This window comes from Nerophis lumbriciformis, linkage group LG07 (genome assembly GCF_033978685.3).
Source record: "Nerophis lumbriciformis linkage group LG07, RoL_Nlum_v2.1, whole genome shotgun sequence".
NCBI lineage: Eukaryota > Metazoa > Chordata > Actinopteri > Syngnathiformes > Syngnathidae > Nerophis > Nerophis lumbriciformis.
Window position 1 is genome coordinate 49,014,882 of NC_084554.2, and position 21,191 is coordinate 49,036,072.

Consider the following 21,191-nt stretch of genomic DNA (forward strand, 5'->3'; position numbering starts at 1 on the left):
TATTGCCTAATTTGCACATATTTAGTGCCTAATTTGCACACATGTAGTGCGTAATTTGCACACATTTAGTGCCTAAATTGCACATATTTCGTGCCTAATTTGCACACATTTAGTGCATATTTTGAACACATTTAGTGTCTAATTCGCACACATTTAGTGCATAATTTGAACACATTTAGTGCCTAATTTGAACACATTTAGTGCCTAATTTGCACATATTTAGTGCCCAATATGCACACATTTAGTGCCTAATTTTCACACATTTAGTGCATAGTTTTCACACATTTAGTGCATAATTTGAACACATTTAGTAACTAACATGTACAAATATAGTACCTGTCATTGTGGTTTGTGCAGCCCTTTTAGACATCTGTGATTAAGGGCTATATATAATTTTCACAAATGTTGTGCCTAATTTGCACACATTTAGTGCCTAATCTGAACACATTTAGTGTCTAATTTGCATACATTTAGTGCCTAATTTGCAGACATTTATTGCCTAATTTGCACATATTTAGTGCATAATTGGCACACATGTAGTGCGTAATTTGCACACATTTAGTGCCTAAATTGCACATATTTCATGCCTAATTTGCACACATTTAGTGCCTAAATTGCACACATTTAGTGCTTAAATTTCACATAGTTCGTGCCTAATTTGCACACATTTAGTGCTTAAATTGCACACATTTAGTGCCTAAATTGCACACATTTATTGCCTAATTTGCACATATTTAGTGCCTAATTTGCACACATGTAGTGCGTAATTTGCACACATTTAGTGCCTAAATTGCACATATTTCGTGCCTAATTTGCACACATTTAGTGCATATTTTGAACACATTTAGTGTCTAATTCGCACACATTTAGTGCATAATTTGAACACATTTAGTGCCTAATTTGAACACATTTAGTGCCTAATTTGCACATATTTAGTGCCCAATATGCACACATTTAGTGCCTAATTTTCACACATTTAGTGCATAGTTTTCACACATTTAGTGCATAATTTGAACACATTTAGTACCTAACATGTACAAATATAGTACCTGTCATTGTGGTTTGTGCAGCCCTTTTAGACATCTGTGATTAAGGGCTATATAAAAGATCTTTGATTGATGACAAACACAAAATATGCAATATTTCCCCCAAAAGTGATGTGAAGTAATTGGAGCCTTCACTTTGTCAATAAGTCATAACATTGATTTTGATTCATTATTATTCTTTGAGCAATGACAGTTTTAAAAAAAAACGGCAGCTTTGTGTTATTCGTGTCAACTTTGCAACTTTTTTTCGCTACATTTAACCTGTTTGCTTTTTTATTCCACTTTTTTAATGTGTTTTTCCTGTAATTCTACGTTTAGAATATGCCGCGGGTCATTAAAAATGAGCTGTGGGGCGCAATTGGCCCCCGCGCCGCACTTTGGACACCACCTGTGTAAACCCATCAGAGGATGTGAAAAGACATTTTGGCTCCAGTTTGCAGACCCCTCCTCAGTGCAAGTGTGCTCATCAGTTTGTCCACATGATTAACTGGCTAATTGGCAGTAATTAGCTGAGCAGGCATCATCCCAGTCTGATGGACACGTGTGGGAAGATGCAGACAAATGTCTGGTCACCTTCTTGACAGACGGGTTATGACGCACGGCGCCCTCTGCTGGCTAACAGTTGTCGTTGCACCTCCTGCTCGTCCAGATGGATTAAATCAACATTCAACACATTTCCGCCAATTAAAAATATTGAATTATTTTAAAAACCTCAGGGAACAACGGTTGACTTTTTTGTGCTTTCGGTACATTTTTGTTGTGTTACTTCATTCTATAAGAGGCTTTTATCATTGTAAAAGTGTTATTGGCATATATTAATTAATAAGTACCTCCCAAAAAGAGGACATATAATGCATAAAAAACATGTTTTTACTTTTTTGCTTAAACCTCCCAATCAACTCCAGCCCTAAACACATTGCATATCTTTTATTTTAACCCTTTAGAGGTCTTTTCATCTAATAATGTCACCGTTTTTTTTAATTAGCACAAAATTGCATAACATGAGTTTTTTTTTAACTAACTCTCAGGTGTCCCGGGGGCCAGATGTGGCCCGCCACTTTGTTTTATTTGGCCCTCAAAAGCCTGGAAATAATTTGTATCAATAAAGTACTGTAACTTTTCTTACTAAATGTATTATTTACTTCTATTTTTGGAAGAAAAAAAAAAAATTCAATGTAATTAACTTAAATATTGTCTAATTATGCAAAAATATATTATCAAACATTCAAACCATTTTTTAAATAGAAATAAATACTAATAATAATGATTTCAAAGCAAGTTATCCATCAAATTGTGCAATGTAAAAGTAGCAATAGATTTCATGGTAAAATTTGGAAATTTACTGTGGTTTTTACAGCATTTTTCTCTAAATGAAAAAAACAGTACTTTTTTTTTTTTTACTGTAATAAAGTAAAGAAAAATCTACAGTTGTTGATTTGGGTTAAAAAACAAACAAACTGGCAGCTCAAGTGCCAAAATTTTACTGTAAAATTAGCATTTTTTTTTACTCTCAGTAAAAAAACAAATGTAAATTTTACAGTAAAATTTGGCAACTGAGCTGCCTTTTTTAAATTTATTTATTTCATTATTTTTACCATAAAAACAGCAGTATTGTTTTTCCATTTACAGTAATATACACTAACTTTTGAGGTGAAATTATTGGAACTTAGCTTATTTTTTTAAATTTTTTTTTACATTTTAGTTAAAAAAAAATCTTCTAATAAATGCATTAAAAAAATGGTGTTATAATATTATTTACTGTTAGAAGCGACTTTAACACCTCTGAACTAACTTCATTAAACCTGCGACATTATCTGAACAAAAGGCCTTTAGAAGAGTCAAAACATTACACTTTCAATATTTTTGTTTAGGACTGAAGTTTATTGAGAAGTTTAAAGCAAGAAAAAAAAAAACACGTTAAAAAAAACAAAACAAAATGTTTTTGCACCCTTCGGAACCTGTTTGGCTTTGAAGATAATTAAAATGAAATGTGACCAGAGGGTGGATTATAAATGGAATATTTTCATAGTGTGAGCATAAAAAACAGTTTGCAACATTCTAAATATGTTTTTAATGTTACAGGAGCCCTCCAGACATGAAATAAACGAGCCAATCAGGGGCCACGGTACTGGACGCTCTAATTGGTTGAGTCTCCTCTAGTAGTACTGTGTTATTGATATATTTACTTCATTTAACTGTTTCTAGGATTATTTTAGGTCAAAATTACCTGGTACATGCTAAAAAAAAATCTGCAATATGTACCGTATTTTTCAGACTATAAGTCGCAGTTTTTTTCATAGTTTGGCCGGGCTCCAGTGCGACTTATATATGTTTTTTTCCTTCTTTATTATGCATTTTCGGCAGGTGTGACTTATACTCCGGTGCGACTTATACTCCGAAAAATACGGTATACATTAGGTACACCTGAAAAAATGTAATTTTTTTGGTTTGTAAAATTATTAAATTAATGACAAGGTCCAAATATTGGGCACAGTGCAAACTACAAACAAAATTGAACAATTTTCACTCAAAACAAGAATTAAAATCCTTATAAAGATGGGTAAAAGCTCCAGTTATTAACTATTTAATTAACCACCCAATATTTGTGGCTGTAGGCAACCTCGTTTTTTGGTTCATACGAAATCTCTAGCGCCACTTCAGATCTCTCTGTCAATATAAAGTTGTATTTAAATATTTTTTCTCATTTTGTTAAAGAAAAAAAAAGTTTTCCATGGCAAAACCAAAAATATGCATTAATTTAACCCCGCCACCTTTAAAAAAAAAAAGTTTTTATATACAATAAATGACCTTTTTCAGGTGTACCTAATATTGTATACATATTGCAGATTTTTCTAAATCATATTCCAGCTAGTTTTGACCTAAATGAATTATTTTCCTAGCATAGAAACAGCTAAATGAAGTAAATATATCAATAACACAGTAAAGGCAACCTCGTTTTTTTAACTCATACGAAATCTGTAGATCAACTTTGAATCTCTCTGTCAATATAAAGTTTTATTTATATATTTTTTCTCATTTTGTTAAAGAAAAACATTTTTTTTCATGGCAAAACCAAAAATATGCATTATTTTAGCCCCCCTTTTTTTCTTTTCCCCCCTTTTTTTTCTTTTTCTTTTTGACAAAAAATTAAATTTTTCAAGTGTACCTAATGTTGTATACATATTGCAGATTTTTTTTTTTAGCATATAAATATTCCAGATAGTTTTGACCTATATTTTTTCTCATTTTGTTAAAGAAAAAACACATATTTTACATGGCAAAACCAAAAATATGCATTCATTTAGCCCACGCCACTTTTTTTTTTTTTTTTTTTTTACAATAAATGACCTTTTTCAGGTGTACCTAATGTTGTATACATATTGCAGGTTTTTTTTTTTTTTTTAGCATATTCCAGGCAGTTTTGACCTAAATTAATAATTTTCCTAGCATAGAAACAGCTACATGAAGTAAATATATCAATAACACAGTAAAGGCAACCTCGTTTTTTAGTTCATACGAAATCTCTAGATCAACTTTAAATCTCGCTGTCAATATAAAGTTTTATTTATTTATTTTTTCTCATTTTGTTAAAGAAAAAACTTTTTTCTCCATGGCAAAACCAAAAATATGCATTATTTTAGCCCCCCTTTTTGTATTCCCCCCCCCCTTTTTTTTTATTTTATTTTTTTTTACAAAAAATTACCTTTTTGTACCTAAAGTTGTATACATATTGCAATTTTTTTTTTTTTTAGCATATTCCAGGTAGTTTGAACCTAAATGAATCATTTCCCTAACATAGAAACAGCTAAATGAAGTAAATATATCAATAACACAGTAAAGGTCCAAATATTGGTCACGGTGCAAACTACAAAGAAATTAATAAACAAAATTGAACACTTTTCACTCAAAACAAGAATTAAAATTCTTATAAAGATGGGTAAAAGCTCCAGTTATTAACTATTTAATTAACCACCCAATATTTGTGGCTGTAGGCAACCTCGTTTTTTGGTTCATACGAAATCTCTAGCGCCACTTCAGATCTCGCTGTCAATATAAAGTTGTATTTAAATATTTTTTCTCATTTTGTTAAAGTAAAAAAAAGTTTTCCATGGCAAAACCAAAAATATGCATTAATTTAACCCCGCCACCTTTAAAAAAAAAAAGTTTTTATATACAATAAATGACCTTTTTCAGGTGTACCTAATGTTGTATACATATTGCAGATTTTTCTAAATCATATTCCAGGTAGTTTTGACCTAAATGAATTATTTTCCTAGCATAGAAACAGCTAAATGAAGTAAATATATCAATAACACAGTAAAGGCAACCTGTTTTTTTAACTCATACGAAATCTCTAGATCAACTTTGAATCTCTCTGTCAATATAAAGTTTTATTTATATATTTTTTCTCATTTTGTTAAAGAAAAACATTTTTTTTCATGGCAAAACCAAAAATATGCATTATTTTAGCCCCCCTTTTTTTCTTTCCCCCCCTTTTTTTTCTTTTTCTTTTTGACAAAAAATTTAATTTTTCAAGTGTACCTAATGTTGTATACATATTACAGATTTTTTTTTAGCATATAAATATTCCAGATAGTTTTGACCTATATTTTTTCTCATTTTGTTAAAGAAAAAACACATATTTTACATGGCAAAACCAAAAATATGCATTCATTTAGCCCACGCCACTTTTTTTTATTTTTTTTTTTACAATAAATGACCTTTTTCAGGTGTACCTAATGTTGTATACATATTGCAGGTTTTTTGTTTTTTTTTAGCATATTCCAGGCAGTTTTGACCTAAATTAATAATTTTCCTAGCATAGAAACAGCTAAATGAAGTAAATATATCAATAACACAGTAAAGGCAACCTCGTTTTTTAGTTCATACGAAATCTCTAGATCAACTTCAAATCTCGCTGTCAATATAAAGTTTTATTTATTTATTTTTTCTCATTTTGTTAAAGAAAAAACTTTTTTTTCCATGGCAAAACCAAAAATATGCATTATTTTAGCCCCCCTTTTTGTATTCCCCCCCCTTTTTTTTATTTTATTTTATTTTTTTTTACAAAAAATTACCTTTTTGTACCTAAAGTTGTATACATATTGCAATTTTTTTTTTTTTTTAGCATATTCCAGGCAGTTTGAACCTAAATGAATCATTTTCCTAGCATAGAAACAGCTAAATGAAGTAAATATATCAATAACACAGTAAAGGTCCAAATATTGGTCACGGTGCAAACTACAAAGGAATTAATAAACAAAATTGAACACTTTTCCCTTTAAAATGAGCATTAATATTCTTATAAAGATGGGTAAAAGCTCCAGTTATTAACTATTTAATTAACCGCCCAATATTTGTGGCTGTAGGCAACCTCGTTTTTTGGTCCATACAAAATCTCTAGCTCAACTTCGGATCTCTCTGTCAATATAAAGTTTAGTTTGTATATTTTTTCACATTATGTTAAAGAAAAAAAAAAGTTTTCCATGGCAAAACCAAAAATATGCATTAATTTAACACCGCCACCTTTTATTTATTTATTTTTTTAATACAATAAATTACCTTTTTCAGGTGTACCTAATGTTGTATACATATTGCAGATTTTTTAAAATCATATTCCAGGTAGTTTTGACCTAAATGAATCATTTTCCTAGCATAGAAACAGCTAAATGAAGTAAATATATCAATAACACAGTAAAGGCAACCTCGTTTTTTAGTTCAAACGAAATCTCTAGATCAACTTCGGATCTCTCTGTCAATATAAAGCTTTATTTATATATATTTTTCTCATTTTGTTAAAGAAAAAACTTTTTTTTTCATGAAAATATGCATTATTTTTGCCCCCCTTTTTTCTTTTTCCCCCTCCTTATTTTTATTTGTATTTTTTTTTTTTTTTTACAAAAAATTACCTTTTTTTGTACCTAAAGTTGTATACATATTGCAATTTTTATTATTATTATTATTATTTTTTAGCATATTCCAGGTAGTTTTAACCTAAATGAATCATTTCCCTAGCATAGAAACAGCTAAATGAAGTAAATATATCAATAACACAGTAAAGGTCCAAATATTGGTCACGGTGCAAACTACAAAGGAATTAATAAACAAAATTGAACACTTTTCCCTTTAAAATGAGCATTAATATCCTTATAAAGATGGGTAAAAGCTCCAGTTATTAACTATTTAATTAACCGCCCAATATTTGTGGCTGTAGGCAACCTCGTTTTTTGGTCCATACAAAATCTCTAGCTCAACTTCGGATCTCTCTGTCAATATAAAGTTTAGTTTGTATATTTTTTCACATTATGTTAAAGAAAAAAAAAAAGTTTTCCATGGCAAAACCAAAAATATGCATTAATTTAACACCGCCACCTTTTATTTATTTTTTTATTTTTATACAATAAATGACCTTTTTCAGGTGTACCTAATGTTGTATACATATTGCAGATTTTTTTGGAGCATATTCCAGGTAGTTTTAACCTAAATGAATCATTTCCCTAGCATAGAAACAGCTAAATGAAGTAAATATATCAATAACACAGTAAAGGCAACCTCGTTTTTTAGTTCATACGAAATCTCTAGATCAACTTCGGATCCCTCTGTCAATATAAAGTTTTATTTATACATTTTTTCTCATTTTGTTAAAGAAAAAAACTTTTTTTTTCATGGCAAAACCAAAAATATTCATTATTTTAGCCCCCCTATTTTCTTTTATTCCCCTTTTTTTAAATTTTTATAAAAAATTAAATTTTTCAAGTGTACCCAATGTTGTATACATATTGCAGATTTTTTTTTTTTTTTTTTTAGCATATAAATATTCCAGGTAGTTTTGACCTATATTTTTTCTCATTTTGTTAAAGAAAACACATTTTTTCCATGGCAAAACCAAAAATATGCATTCATTTATTTATTTATTTTTAAACAATAAATGACCTTTTTCAGGTGTACCTAATGTTGTATACATATTGCAGATTTTGTTTGAGCATATTCCAGGTAGTTTTGACCTAAAATAATCATATAAACAGTTAAATGAAGCAAATATATCAATAACACAGTACTACTAGAGGAGACCCAACCAGTACCGTGGCCCCTGATTGGCTTGTTTATTTTGTGTTTGGAGGGCTCCTTTAATATTAGAAACATAGAAACAGCTAAATGAAGTAAATATATCAATAACACATTAAAGGTCCAAATATTGGTCACGGTGCAAACTACAAAGAAATTAATAAACATATTGAACACTTTTCACTCAAAACGAGCATTAAAATCCTTATAAAGATGGGTAAAAGCTCCAATTATTAAATATTTAATTAACCACACAATATTTGTGGCTGTAGGCAACCTTGTTTTTTAGTTCATATGAAATCTCTAGATCAACTTCGGATCTCTCTGTCAATATAAAGTTGTATTTAAATATTTTTTCTCATTTTGTTAAAGAAAAAAAAAGTTTTCCATGGCAAAACCAAAAATATGCATTAATTTAACACCGCCACATTTTATTTTTTAATATACAATAAATGACCTTTTTCAGGTGTACCTAATATTGTATACATATTGCAGATTTTTTAAAATCATATTCCAGGTAGTTTTGACCTAAATGAATTATTTCCCTATCATTGAAACAGCTAAATGGAGTAAATATATCAATAACAGTAAAGGCAACCTCGTTTTTTAGTTAATACGAAATCTCTAGATCAACTTCGGATCTCTCTGTCAGTATAAAGTTTTATTTATATATTTTTTCTCGTTTTGTTAAAGAAAAAAAATATGCATTATTTTAGCCCCCCTTTTTTCTTTTTCCCCCTTTTTTTTTTTTTTTTACAAACAATTACATTTTTCAAGTGTACCTAATGTTGTATACATATTGTAGATTTTTGTTTAGCATATAAATATTCCAGGTAGTTTTGACCTATATTTTTTCTCATTTTGTTAAAGAAAAAACAATTTTTTTCCGTGGCAAAACCAAAAATATGCATTCATTTAGCCCCCGCCCCCCTGTAGGCAACCTCGTTTTTTTAGTTCATACGAAATCTCTAGCTCCACTTCAGATCTCTCTGTCAATATAAAGTTTTATTTATATATTTTTTCTCATTTTGTTAAAGAAAAAAAAAATGTTTTCATGGCAAAACCAAAAATATGCATTATTTTAGCCCCCCCTTTTTGTTATTTTATCTGTATTTATGGAATTTTATTTTATTTTATTTATTTATTTATTTATTTTTACAAAAAATGACCTTTTTCAGGTGTACCTAATGTTGTATACATATTGCAGATTTTTTTTAGCATATTCCAGGTAGTTTTAACCTAAATGAATCATTTTCCTAGCATAGAAACAGCTAAATGAAGTAAATACAGGTAAAAGCCAGTAAATTAGAATATTTTGAAAAACTTGATTTATTTCAGTAATTGCATTCAAAAGGTGTAACTTGTACATTATATTTATTCATTGCACACAGACTGATGCATTCAAATGTTTATTTCATTTAATTTTGATGATTTGAAGTGGCAACAAATGAAAATCCAAAATTCCGTGTGTCACAAAATTAGAATATTACTTAAGGCTAATACAAAAAAGGGATTTTTAGAAATGTTGGCCAACTGAAAAGTATGAAAATGAAAAATATGAGCATGTACAATACTCAATACTTGGTTGGAGCTCCTTTTGCCTCAATTACTGCGTTAATGCGGCGTGGCATGGAGTCGATGAGTTTCTGGCACTGCTCAGGTGTTATGAGAGCCCAGGTTGCTCTGATAGTGGCCTTCAACTCTTCTGCGTTTTTGGGTCTGGCATTCTGCATCTTCCTTTTCACAATACCCCACAGATTTTCTATGGGGCTAAGGTCAGGGGAGTTGGCGGGCCAATTTAGAACAGAAATACCATGGTCCGTAAACCAGGCACGGGTAGATTTTGCGCTGTGTGCAGGCGCCAAGTCCTGTTGGAACTTGAAATCTCCATCTCCATAGAGCAGGTCAGCAGCAGGAAGCATGAAGTGCTCTAAAACTTGCTGGTAGACGGCTGCGTTGACCCTGGATCTCAGGAAACAGAGTGGACCGACACCAGCAGATGACATGGCACCCCAAACCATCACTGATGGTGGAAACTTTACACTAGACTTCAGGCAACGTGGATCCTGTGCCTCTCCTGTCTTCCTCCAGACTCTGGGACCTCGATTTCCAAAGGAAATGCAAAATTTGCATGGTTGGGTGATGGTTTGGGGTGCCAAATATGCATTCATTTAGCCCCCGCCCCCCTGTAGGCAACCTCGTTTTTTTAGTTCATACGAAATCTCTAGCTCCACTTCAGATCTCTCTGTCAATATAAAGTTTTATTTATATATTTTTTCTCATTTTGTTAAAGAAAAAAAAAATGTTTTCATGGCAAAACCAAAAATATGCATTATTTTAGCCCCCCCTTTTTGTTATTTTATCTGTATTTATGGAATTTTATTTTATTTTATTTTATTTTTTTTTACAAAAAATGACCTTTTTCAGGTGTACCTAATGTTGTATACATATTGCAGATTTTTGTTTTGCATATTCCAGGTAGTTTTGACCTAAATGAATCATTTTCCTAGCATAGAAACAGCTAAATGAAGTAAATAAATCAATAACAAAGTAAAGGCAACCTCATTTTTTAGTTCATACGAAATCTCTAGATCAACTTCGGATCTCTCTGTCAATATAAAGTTTTATTTATACATTTTTTCTCATTTTGTTAAGGAAAAAACTTTTTTTCATGGCAAAACCAAAAAAATATGCATTATTTTAGACCCCCTTTTTATTTTTTATTTTTTTTACAAAAAATTACCTGTACCTAAAGTTGTATACATATTGCAATTTTTTTTATTTTTAGCATATTCCAGGTAGTTTTAACCTAAATGAATCATTTTCCTAACATAGAAACAGCTAAATGAAGTAAATATATCAATAACACAGTAAAGGTCCAAATATTGGGCACAGTGCAAACTACAAAGAAAATAATAAACATATTGAACACTTTTCACTCAAGACGGGCGTTAAAATCCTTATAAAGATGGGTAAAAGCTCCAATTATTAACTATTTAATTAACCACCCAATATTTGTGGCTGTAGGCAACCTCGTTTTTTAGTTCATACGAAATCTCTAGATCAACTTCAGATCTCTCTGTCAATATAAAGTTTTATTTATATATTTTTTCTCATTTTGTTAAAGAAAAAAAAGAAGTTTTCATGGCAAAACCAAAAATATGCATTAATTTAGCTCCCTTTTTTTCTTATTTTCTTTGTATTTATTTTATTTTTTTTTACAAAAAATGACCTTTTTCAGGTGTACCTAATGTTGTATACATATTGCAGATTTTTTTTTTTTTTTTTTTAGCATATTCCAGGTAGTTTTGACCTAAATGAATCATTTCCCTAACATAGAAACAGCTAAATGAAGTAAATATATCAATAACACAGTAAAGGTCCAAATATTGGGCACGGTGCAAACTACAAAGAAAATAATAAACATATTGAACACTTTTCACTCAAGACAAGCATTAATATCCTTAAAAAAGTTGGGTTGAAGCTCCAGTTATTAACTATTTAATTGTGAACTATATTTATATAGCGCTTTTTATTCTCTCAAGTTTTATAATTAACCACTGTGGCTGTAGGCAACCTTGTTTTTTAGCTCTTCTGAAATCCACAAGATGGCAGTAACATCTCTGCATGCGCTTTAAAATGTTCATTTTGGTTTGTTAACAATGATGTCATCAGCGATATTAACGCTGATTCCCTTTGAGCTTTCTCATGCACTCTATATGATTATCAAAGCTTCCGGTTTAGAGAAGTTGTATAGTTAGCACAGTTGTGACATTGTGTGCCTAATGAAGTGACCGGCCCCGCCCTCACCTGACGGTGTTGTTGGCAGCGTCGGGGTCCCTCGCCGACACCGTCCTCACGACGGTCCCGATCCCGGCGTCCTCCGGCAGCGCCGCCTGGTACGCCGCCAAGTCGAAGACGGGGGGCTCGTCCACGTCGTCCACGCTCACGTGCACGATGGTGACGTCCTTGAAGGGCCCGCCCTGGCGGTAGGCGGGGTCCGGGTGCGTGTTGGCGCCCTCCACCTTCAGGGTGTAGCTGGCCTTGCCCTCAAAGTTGAGCGGCTGCCGGGCAGAAACACGGATGATTGTTCGCCATTTTACCTTGAACGTGCAACACCAGTACCTTCTTCACCGTGATGATGCCAAATCTGTTGCTGGGGTCCGTGACGATGTCGAAGGTGTCCCTCCCGTCCCCGTCGATGACGCGGTACATTATCTCGGCGTTGACTCCCGCATCCCGGTCATTGGCCCAGATGCGGCCCACCTCCGCGTCCACTGATGCAGACTCTGGAACGCTCATCTGGTACAACCCTGAGGGAGACAAACACGTCATACCCACAATGTCCACCAGAGAGAGCCAAACCCTCATTGTTAAAATACATACTAAAAATGCATATACTGAATACATGTATTAGATAAATATATAATACAAAAATATATAATATAAATAAATATATATATTAAATAAACAAATATATAATAATACAAAATAATTCAAATAAAAACAAAACACAACAATGATAGTAATAATAAAATATATTAAATAAATACATATGCATACATAAGGGAGAAAAACACGTCAAACCCACAATGTCCACCAGAGGGAGCCAAACCCTCATTGTTAAAATACATACTAAAAATGCATATACTGAATACATGTATTAAATAAATATATAATACAAAAATATATAATATAAATAAATATATATATATTTCATAAACAAATATATAATAATACAAAAATAATATTACAATATTTAAAATAAAAACAAAATACAACAATGATAGTAATAATAAAATATATTAAATAAATACATATGCATACATAAGGGAGAAAAACACGTCATACCCACAATGTCCATCAGAGGAAGCCAAACCCTCATTGTTAAAATACACACTAAAAATGCATATACTGAATACATGTATTAAATAAATATATAATACAAAAATATATAATATAAATAAATATATATATTAAATAAACAAATATATAATAATAAAAAAATAATATTAAAATAAAAACAAAATACAACAATAATAGTAATAATAAAATATATTAAATAAATACATATGCATACATAAGGGAGAAAAACACATCATACCCACAATGTCCACCAGAGAAAGCCAAACCCTCATTAAAATACATACTAAAAATGCATATACTGAATACATGTTTTAAATAAAAATATGATACAACAATATATAATATAAATAAATATATATATATTAAATAAACAAATATATAATAATACAAAAATAATATTAAAATAAAAACAAAACACAACAATGATAGTAATAATAAAATATATGGAATAAGCGGTAGAAAAATGGATGGATGGATGGAAATAAATACATATACATACATAAGGGAGAAAAACGCGTCATACCCACAATGTCCACCAGAGAGAACCAAACTCTCATTGTTAAAATACACACTAAAAATGCATATACTGAATACATGTATTAAATAAATATCCATCCATTTTCTACCGCTTATCCCTTTTGGGGTCGTATATAATACAAACATACACAATATAAATAAATGTATATATTGAATAAATAAATATATAATAATACAAAAATAATATTAAAAATAATTAAAATAAAAACAAAATACAACAATAATAGTAATAATAAAATATATTAAATAACTACATATACATAAGGGAGAAAAACACGTCATACCTACAATGTCCACCAGAGGAAGCCAAACTCTCATTAAAATACATACTAAAATGGCATATACTGAATACATGTTTTAAATAAATATATAATACAAAAATATATAATATAAATAAATATATATATTAAATAAATAATTATATAATAAAACAAAAATAATATTAAAATAAAAACAAAACACAACAATGTTAGTAATAATAAAATATATTAAATAAATACATATACATACATATGGGAGAAAAATACGTCATACCCACAATGTCCACCAGGGAAGCCAAACCCTCATTAAAATACATACTAAAAATACATATACTGAATAAATACATGTAATAAACAAATAGATGTATTAACTGAATATATAATAAAGAATATATAAATATATATATATATATATATATATATATATATATATATATATATTAAATAAATAAATATTTAATGATTATAATAATTAAAAAAAAAAAAATATATATATTAAATAAATACATATACATACATAAGCTGATGTAAACAAATAATCTCCACTAGGGGTTACTTCCTGTCCTGTGGGTCAACTTGGATTCCATCACCTATTTAACCTCAAAGAGGAGGCGACAACCTCCCGATGTGCGACGTTTCCCGTTCCCAGACCAGGAACGCTCCCCCTAAAGCCGCCCCTTCTCGGCTTTACGTGAACCACGGTGCTAATTGGGACTAACGAAGGGAGCGGGTGGCGCCAGCGAAGCTACCAGTCGGCCCAGGGGCAGAGTGACCTCTGACCTTTTAGAAGGAGCGAGGGATTGAGAGAAAGTAGGCTAATCAAAGAGACAGGAAGGCTAAACAGCAAAGCTTATATACGAATAATGTCTACGTGGCTTGTCTTAATGCAGGAGCCTATCCCAGCCTATCCCTGGCTTGGACTGGACTTTTGATGTTTCTATTAGTCGTCAAAGAGGCTGATAACAATATTTGGAGCCGAGATTTATTTGCAGTAAAAGTTATAAAAACATGAATAGTACACAGAGTGATGGGCAAGCTACTTGGAAAATGTAGTAAACTAAGCTACAAGTTCCTCCCGATTAAATGGAGCTGAACGAAGAGGGGATGCTATCCTTGGAGAATTGTAGCGAGCTACACGGCAAAAGTAGCTTGCTACATCAAAGCTACATTCAATGGCAATTATATCTATGGGCCCACATGTATAATATCATTATTAATGTAGAGTACAAATTCACCCAATAAGAGTTCATTACTATTAACTATCTGCAAGCCTCCAGTTGTAACTTTTTAAGGTCAAGGCAAGTGTTGCTTTAAAAGAGGGCACCAAGGCAAACATTATTTTCTTTCAAAGCAGGGGCTCCAGAGCATATATATATATATATATATATATATATATATATATATATATATATATATCGAAGACTTCTATGGAAATGCAAGAACCGAGACTCAGATTTCCCTCGCCCGGACGCGGGTCACCGGGGCCCCCCTCCGGAGCCAGGCCCGGAGTTGGGGCACGATGGCGAGCGCCTGGTGGCCGGGCCTGTCCCCATGGGGCCCGGCCGGGCACAGCCCGAAGAGGCAACGTGGGTCCCCCCTCCAATGGGCTCACCACCCATAGCAGGGGCCATAGAGGTCGGGTGCAATGTGAGCTGGGCGGTAGCCGAAGGCAGGGCACTTGGCGGTCCGATCCTCGGCTACAGAAGCTAGCTCTTGGGACGTGGAACGTCACCTCGCTGGGGGGGAAGGAGCCTGAGCTAGTGCGCGAGGTAGAGAAGTTCCGGTTGGATATAGTCGGACTCACCTCGACGCACAGCAAGGGCTCTGGAACCAGTTCTCTCGAGAGGGGCTGGACTCTCTTCCACTCTGGCGTTGCCAGCAGTGAGAGGCGACGGGCTGGGGTGGCAATTCTTGTTGCCCCCCGGCTCAGAGCCTGCATGTTGGAGTTCAACCCGGTGGACGAGAGGGTAGCTTCCCTCCGCCTTCGGGTGGGGGGACGGGTCCTGACTGTTGTTTGCGCTTACGCGCCAAACAGCAGCTCAGAGTACCCACCCTTTTTGGATTCACTCGAGGGAGTACTTGAGAGTGCTCCCCCGGGTGATTCCCTCGTTCTACTGGGGGACTTCAACGCTCATATTGGCAACGACAGTGAAACCTGGAGAGGCGTGATTGGGAAGAATGGCCGCCCGGATCTGAACCCAAGTGGTGTTTTGTTATTGGACTTTTGTGCCCGTCACGGATTGTCCATAACGAACACCATGTTCAAGCATAAGGGTGTTCATATGTGCACTTGGCACCAGGACACCCTAGGCCGCAGTTCTATGATCGACTTTGTAGTTGTGTCATCGGATTTGCGGCCTCATGTTTTGGACACTCGGGTGAAGAGAGGGGCGGAGCTTTCTACCGATCACCACCTGGTGGTGAGTTGGCTGCGATGGTGGGGGAGGATGCCGGACAGACCTGGCAGGCCCAAACGCATTGTGAGGGTTTGCTGGGAACGTCTGGCAGAGTCTCCTGTCAGAGAGTTTCAATTCCCACCTCCGGAAGAACTTTGAACACGTCACGAGGGAGGTGGTGGACATTGAGTCCGAGTGGACCATGTTCCGCACCTCTATTGTCGAGGCGGATGATTGGAGCTGTGGCCGCAAGGTAGTTGGTGCCTGTCGTGGCGGTAATCCTAGAACCCGTTGGTGGACACCGGCGGTGAGGGATGCCGTCAAGCTGAAGAAGGAGTCCTATCGGGTTCTTTTGGCTCATGGGACTCCTGAGGCAGCGGACAGGTACCGACAGGCCAAGCGGTGTGCGGCTTCAGTGGTCGCGGAGGCAAAAACTCGGACATGGGAGGAGTTCGGGGAAGCCATGGAAAACGACTTCCGGACGGCTTCGAAGCGATTCTGAACCACCATCCGCCGCCTCAGGAAGGGGAAGCAGTGCACTACCAACACCGTGTATGGTGCGGATGGTGTTCTGCTGACCTCGACTGCGGAAGTTGTGGATCGGTGGAGGGAATACTTCGAAGACCTCCTCAATCCCACCAACACGTCTTCCTATGAGGAAGCAGTGCCTGGGGATTTATGTGGTGGGCTCTCCTATTTCTGGGGCTGAGGTTGCTGAGGTAGTTAAAAAGCTCCTCGGTGGCAAGGCCCCAGGGGTGGATGAGACCCGCCCGGAGTTCCTTAAGGCTCTGGATGCTGTAGGGCTGTCTTGGTTGACAAGACTCTGCAGCATCGCGTGGTCATCGGTGGCACTACCTTTTGGATTGGCAGACCGGGGTGGTGGTTCCTCTCTTTAAAAAGGGGAACCGGAGGGTGTGTTCTAACTATCGTGGGATCACACTCCTCAGCCTTCCCGGTAAGGTCTATTCAGGTGTACTGGAGAGGAGGCTACGCCGGATAGTCGAACCTCGGATTCAGGAGGAACAGTGTGGTTTTCGTCCTGGTCGTGGAACTGTGGACCAGCTCTATACTCTCGGCAGGGTCCTTGAGGGTGCATGGGAGTTTGCCCAACCAGTCTACATGTGCTTTGTGGAATTGGAGAAGGCATTCGACCGTGTCCCTCGGGAAGTCCTGTGGGGAGTGCTCAGAGAGTATGGGGTTTCGAACTGTCTGATTGTGGCGGTCCGTTCCCTGTATGATCAGTGTCAGAGCTTGGTTCGCATTGCCGGCAGTAAGTCGGACACGTTTCCGGTGAGGGTTGGACTCCGCCAAGGCTGCCCTTTGTCACCGATTCTGTTCATAACTTTTATGGACAGAATTGCTAGGCACAGTCAAGGCGTTGAGGGGATCCGGTTTGGTGGCTGCAGGATTAGGTCTCTGCTTTTTGCAGATGATTTGGTCCTGATGGCTTCATCTGGCCAGGATCTTCAGCTCTCACTGGATCGGTTCGCAGCTGAGTGTGAAGCGACTGGGATGAGAATCAGCACCTCCAAGTCCGAGTCCATGGTTCTCGCCCGGAAAAGGGTGGAGTGCCATCTCTGGGTTGGGGAGGAGATCTTGCCCCAAGTGGAGGAGTTCAAGTACCTCGGAGTCTTGTTCACGAGTGAGGGAAGAGTGGATCGTGAGATCGACAGGCGGATCGGTGCGGCGTCTTCAGTAATGCGGACGCTGTATCGATCCGTTGTGGTGAAGAAGGAGCTGAGCCAGAAGGCAAAGCTCTCAATTTACCGGTCGATCTACGTTCCCATCCTCACCTATGGTCATGAGCTTTGGGTTATGACCGAAAGGACAAGATCACGGGTACAAGCGGCCGAAATGAGTTTCCTCCGCCGGGTGGCGGGGCTCTCCCTTAGAGATAGGGTGAGAAGCTCTGTCATCCGGGGGGAGCTTAAAGTAAAGCCGCTGCTCCTCCACATCGAGAGGAGCCAGATGAGGTGGTTCGGGCATCTGGTCAGGATGCCACCCGAGCGCCTCCCTAAGGAGGTGTTTAGGGCATGTCCGACCGGTAGGAGGCCACGAGGAAGACCCAGGACACGTTGGGAAGACTATGTCTCCCGGCTGGCCTGGGAACGCCTCGGGATCCCCCGGGAGGAGCTGGACGAAGTGGCTGGGGAGAGGGAAGTCTGGGCTTCCCTGCTTAGGCTGCTGCCCCCGCGACCCGACCTCGGATAAGCGGAAGAAGATGGATGGATGGATGGATATATATATATATATATATATATATATATATATCCATGGATGGATGGATATATATATATATATATATATATATATATATATATATATATATATATATATATATATATATATATCCATCCATCCATATATATATATATATATATATATATATATATATATATCCATGGATGGATGGATATATATATATATATATATATATATATATATATATATATATATATATATATATATATATCCATCCATCCATCCATCCATCTTCTTCCGCTTATCCGAGGTCGGGTCGCGGGGGCAGCAGCCTAAGCAGGGAAGCCCAGACTTCCCTCTCTCCAGCCACTTCGTCCAGCTCCTCCCGACTTACTGCCGGCAATGCGAACCAAGCTCTGACACTGATCATACAGGGAGCGGACCGCCACAATCAGACAGTCCGAAACCCCATACTCTCTGAGCACTCCCCACAGGACTTCCCGAGGGACACGGTCGAATGCCTTCTCCAAGTCCACAAAGCACATGTAGACTGGTTGGGCAAACTCCCATGCACCCTCAAGGACCCTGCCGAGAGTATAGAGCTGGTCCACAGTTCCACGACCAGGACGAAAACCACACTGTTCCTCCTGAATCCGAGGTTCGACTATCCGGCGTAGCCTCCTCTCCAGTACACCTGAATAGACCTTACCGGGAAGGCTGAGGAGTGTGATCCCACGATAGTTAGAACACACCCTCCGGTTCCCCTTTTTAAAGAGAGGAACCACCACCCCGGTCTGCCAATCCAGAGGTACTGCCCCCGATGTCCACGCGATGCTGCAGAGTCTTGTCAACCAAGACAGCCCTACAGCATCCAGAGCCTTAAGGAACTCCGGGCGGATCTCATCCACCCCCGGGGCCTTGCCACCGAGGAGCTTTTTAACTACCTCAGCAACCTCAGCCCCAGAAATAGGAGAGCCCACCACAGATTCCCCAGGCACTGCTTCCTCATAGGAAGACGTGTTGGTGGGATTGAGGAGGTCTTCGAAGTATTCCCTCCACCGATCCACAACTTCCGCAGTCGAGGTCAGCAGAACACCATCCGCACCATACACGGTGTTGGTAGTGCACTGCTTCCCCTTCCTGAGGCGGCGGATGGTGGTCCAGAATCGCTTCGAAGCCGTCCGGAAGTCGTTTTCCATGGCTTCCCCGAACTCCTCCCATGTCCGAGTTTTTGCCTCCGCGACCGCTGAAGCCGCACACCGCTTGGCCTGTCGGTACCTGTCCGCTGCCTCAGGAGTCCCATGAGCCAAAAGAACCCGATAGGACTCCTTCTTCAGCTTGACGGCATCCCTCACCGCCGGTGTCCACCAACGGGTTCTAGGATTACCGCCACGACAGGCACCAACTACCTTGCGGCCACAGCTCCAATCAGCCGCCTCGACAATAGAGGTGCGGAACATGGTCCACTCGGACTCAATGTCCACCACCTCCCTCGTGACGTGTTCAAAGTTCTTCCGGAGGTGGGAATTGAAACTCTCTCTGACAGGAGACTCTGCCAGACGTTCCCAGCAAACCCTCACAATGCGTTTGGGCCTGCCAGGTCTGTCCGGCATCCTCCCCCACCATCGCAGCCAACTCACCACCAGGTGGTGATCGGTAGAAAGCTCCGCCCCTCTCTTCACCCGAGTGTCCAAAACATGAGGCCGCAAATCCGATGACACAACTACAAAGTCGATCATAGAACTGCGGCCTAGGGTGTCCTGGTGCCAAGTGCACATATGGACACCCTTATGCTTGAACATGGTGTTCGTTATGGACAATCCGTGACGGGCACAAAAGTCCAATAACAAAACACCACTTGGGTTCAGATCCGGGCGGCCATTCTTCCCAATCACGCCTCTCCAGGTTTCACTGTCGTTGCCAATATGAGCGTTGAAGTCCCCCAGTAGAACGAGGGAATCACCCGGGGGAGCACTCTCAAGTACTCCCTCGAGTGAATCCAAAAAGGGTGGGTACTCTGAGCTGCTGTTTGGCGCGTAAGCGCAAACAACAGTCAGGACCCGTCCCCCCACCCGAAGGCGGAGGGAAGCTACCCTCTCGTCCACCGGGTTGAACTCCAACATGCAGGCTCTGAGCCGGGGGGCAACAAGAATTGCCACCCCAGCCCGTCGCCTCTCACTGCTGGCAACGCCAGAGTGGAAGAGAGTCCAGCCCCTCTCGAGAGAACTGGTTCCAGAGCCCTTGCTGTGCGTCGAGGTGAGTCCGACTATATCCAACCGGAACTTCTCTACCTCGCGCACTAGCTCAGGCTCCTTCCCCCCCAGCGAGGTGACGTTCCACGTCCCAAGAGCTAGCTTCTGTAGCCGAGGATCGGACCGCCAAGTGCCCTGCCTTCGGCTACCGCCCAGCTCACATTGCACCCGACCTCTATGGCCCCTGCTATGGGTGGTGAGCCCATTGGAGGGGGGACCCACGTTGCCTCTTCGGGCTGTGCCCGGCCGGGCCCCATGGGGACAGGCCCGGCCACCAGGCGCTCGCCATCGTGCCCCAACTCCGGGCCTGGCTCCGGAGGGGGGCCCCGGTGACCCGCGTCCGGGCGAGGGAAATCTGAGTCTCGGTTCTTGCATTTCCATAGAAGTCTTCGAGCTGCTCTTTGTCTGATCCCTCACCTAGGACCTGTTTGTCTTGGGAGACCCTACCAGGGGGCATGGAAGCCCCCGGACAACATAGCTCCTAGGATCATTGGGACACGCAAACTCCTCTACCACGTTAAGGTGGCAGCTCTATATATATATATATATATATATATAAGGCAAACA

The 21,191-nt window shown here is 38.0% G+C and overlaps 1 protein-coding gene across 1 annotated transcript in view; it reads right to left on the minus strand.

Moving 5' to 3' along the window:
• Positions 1 to 21,191, minus strand: part of LOC133609385 (cadherin-20-like) — a 222,932-nt gene that overhangs the window by 11,978 nt on the left and 189,763 nt on the right. The window contains exons 7-8 of the mRNA XM_061964931.1: positions 12,237 to 12,424; positions 11,922 to 12,175 (exon numbers count right to left, since the gene is read on the minus strand). Of these exons, the coding sequence (XP_061820915.1) occupies positions 11,922 to 12,175; positions 12,237 to 12,424 (442 nt within the window). The remainder of the gene's footprint in view (positions 1 to 11,921; positions 12,176 to 12,236; positions 12,425 to 21,191) is intronic.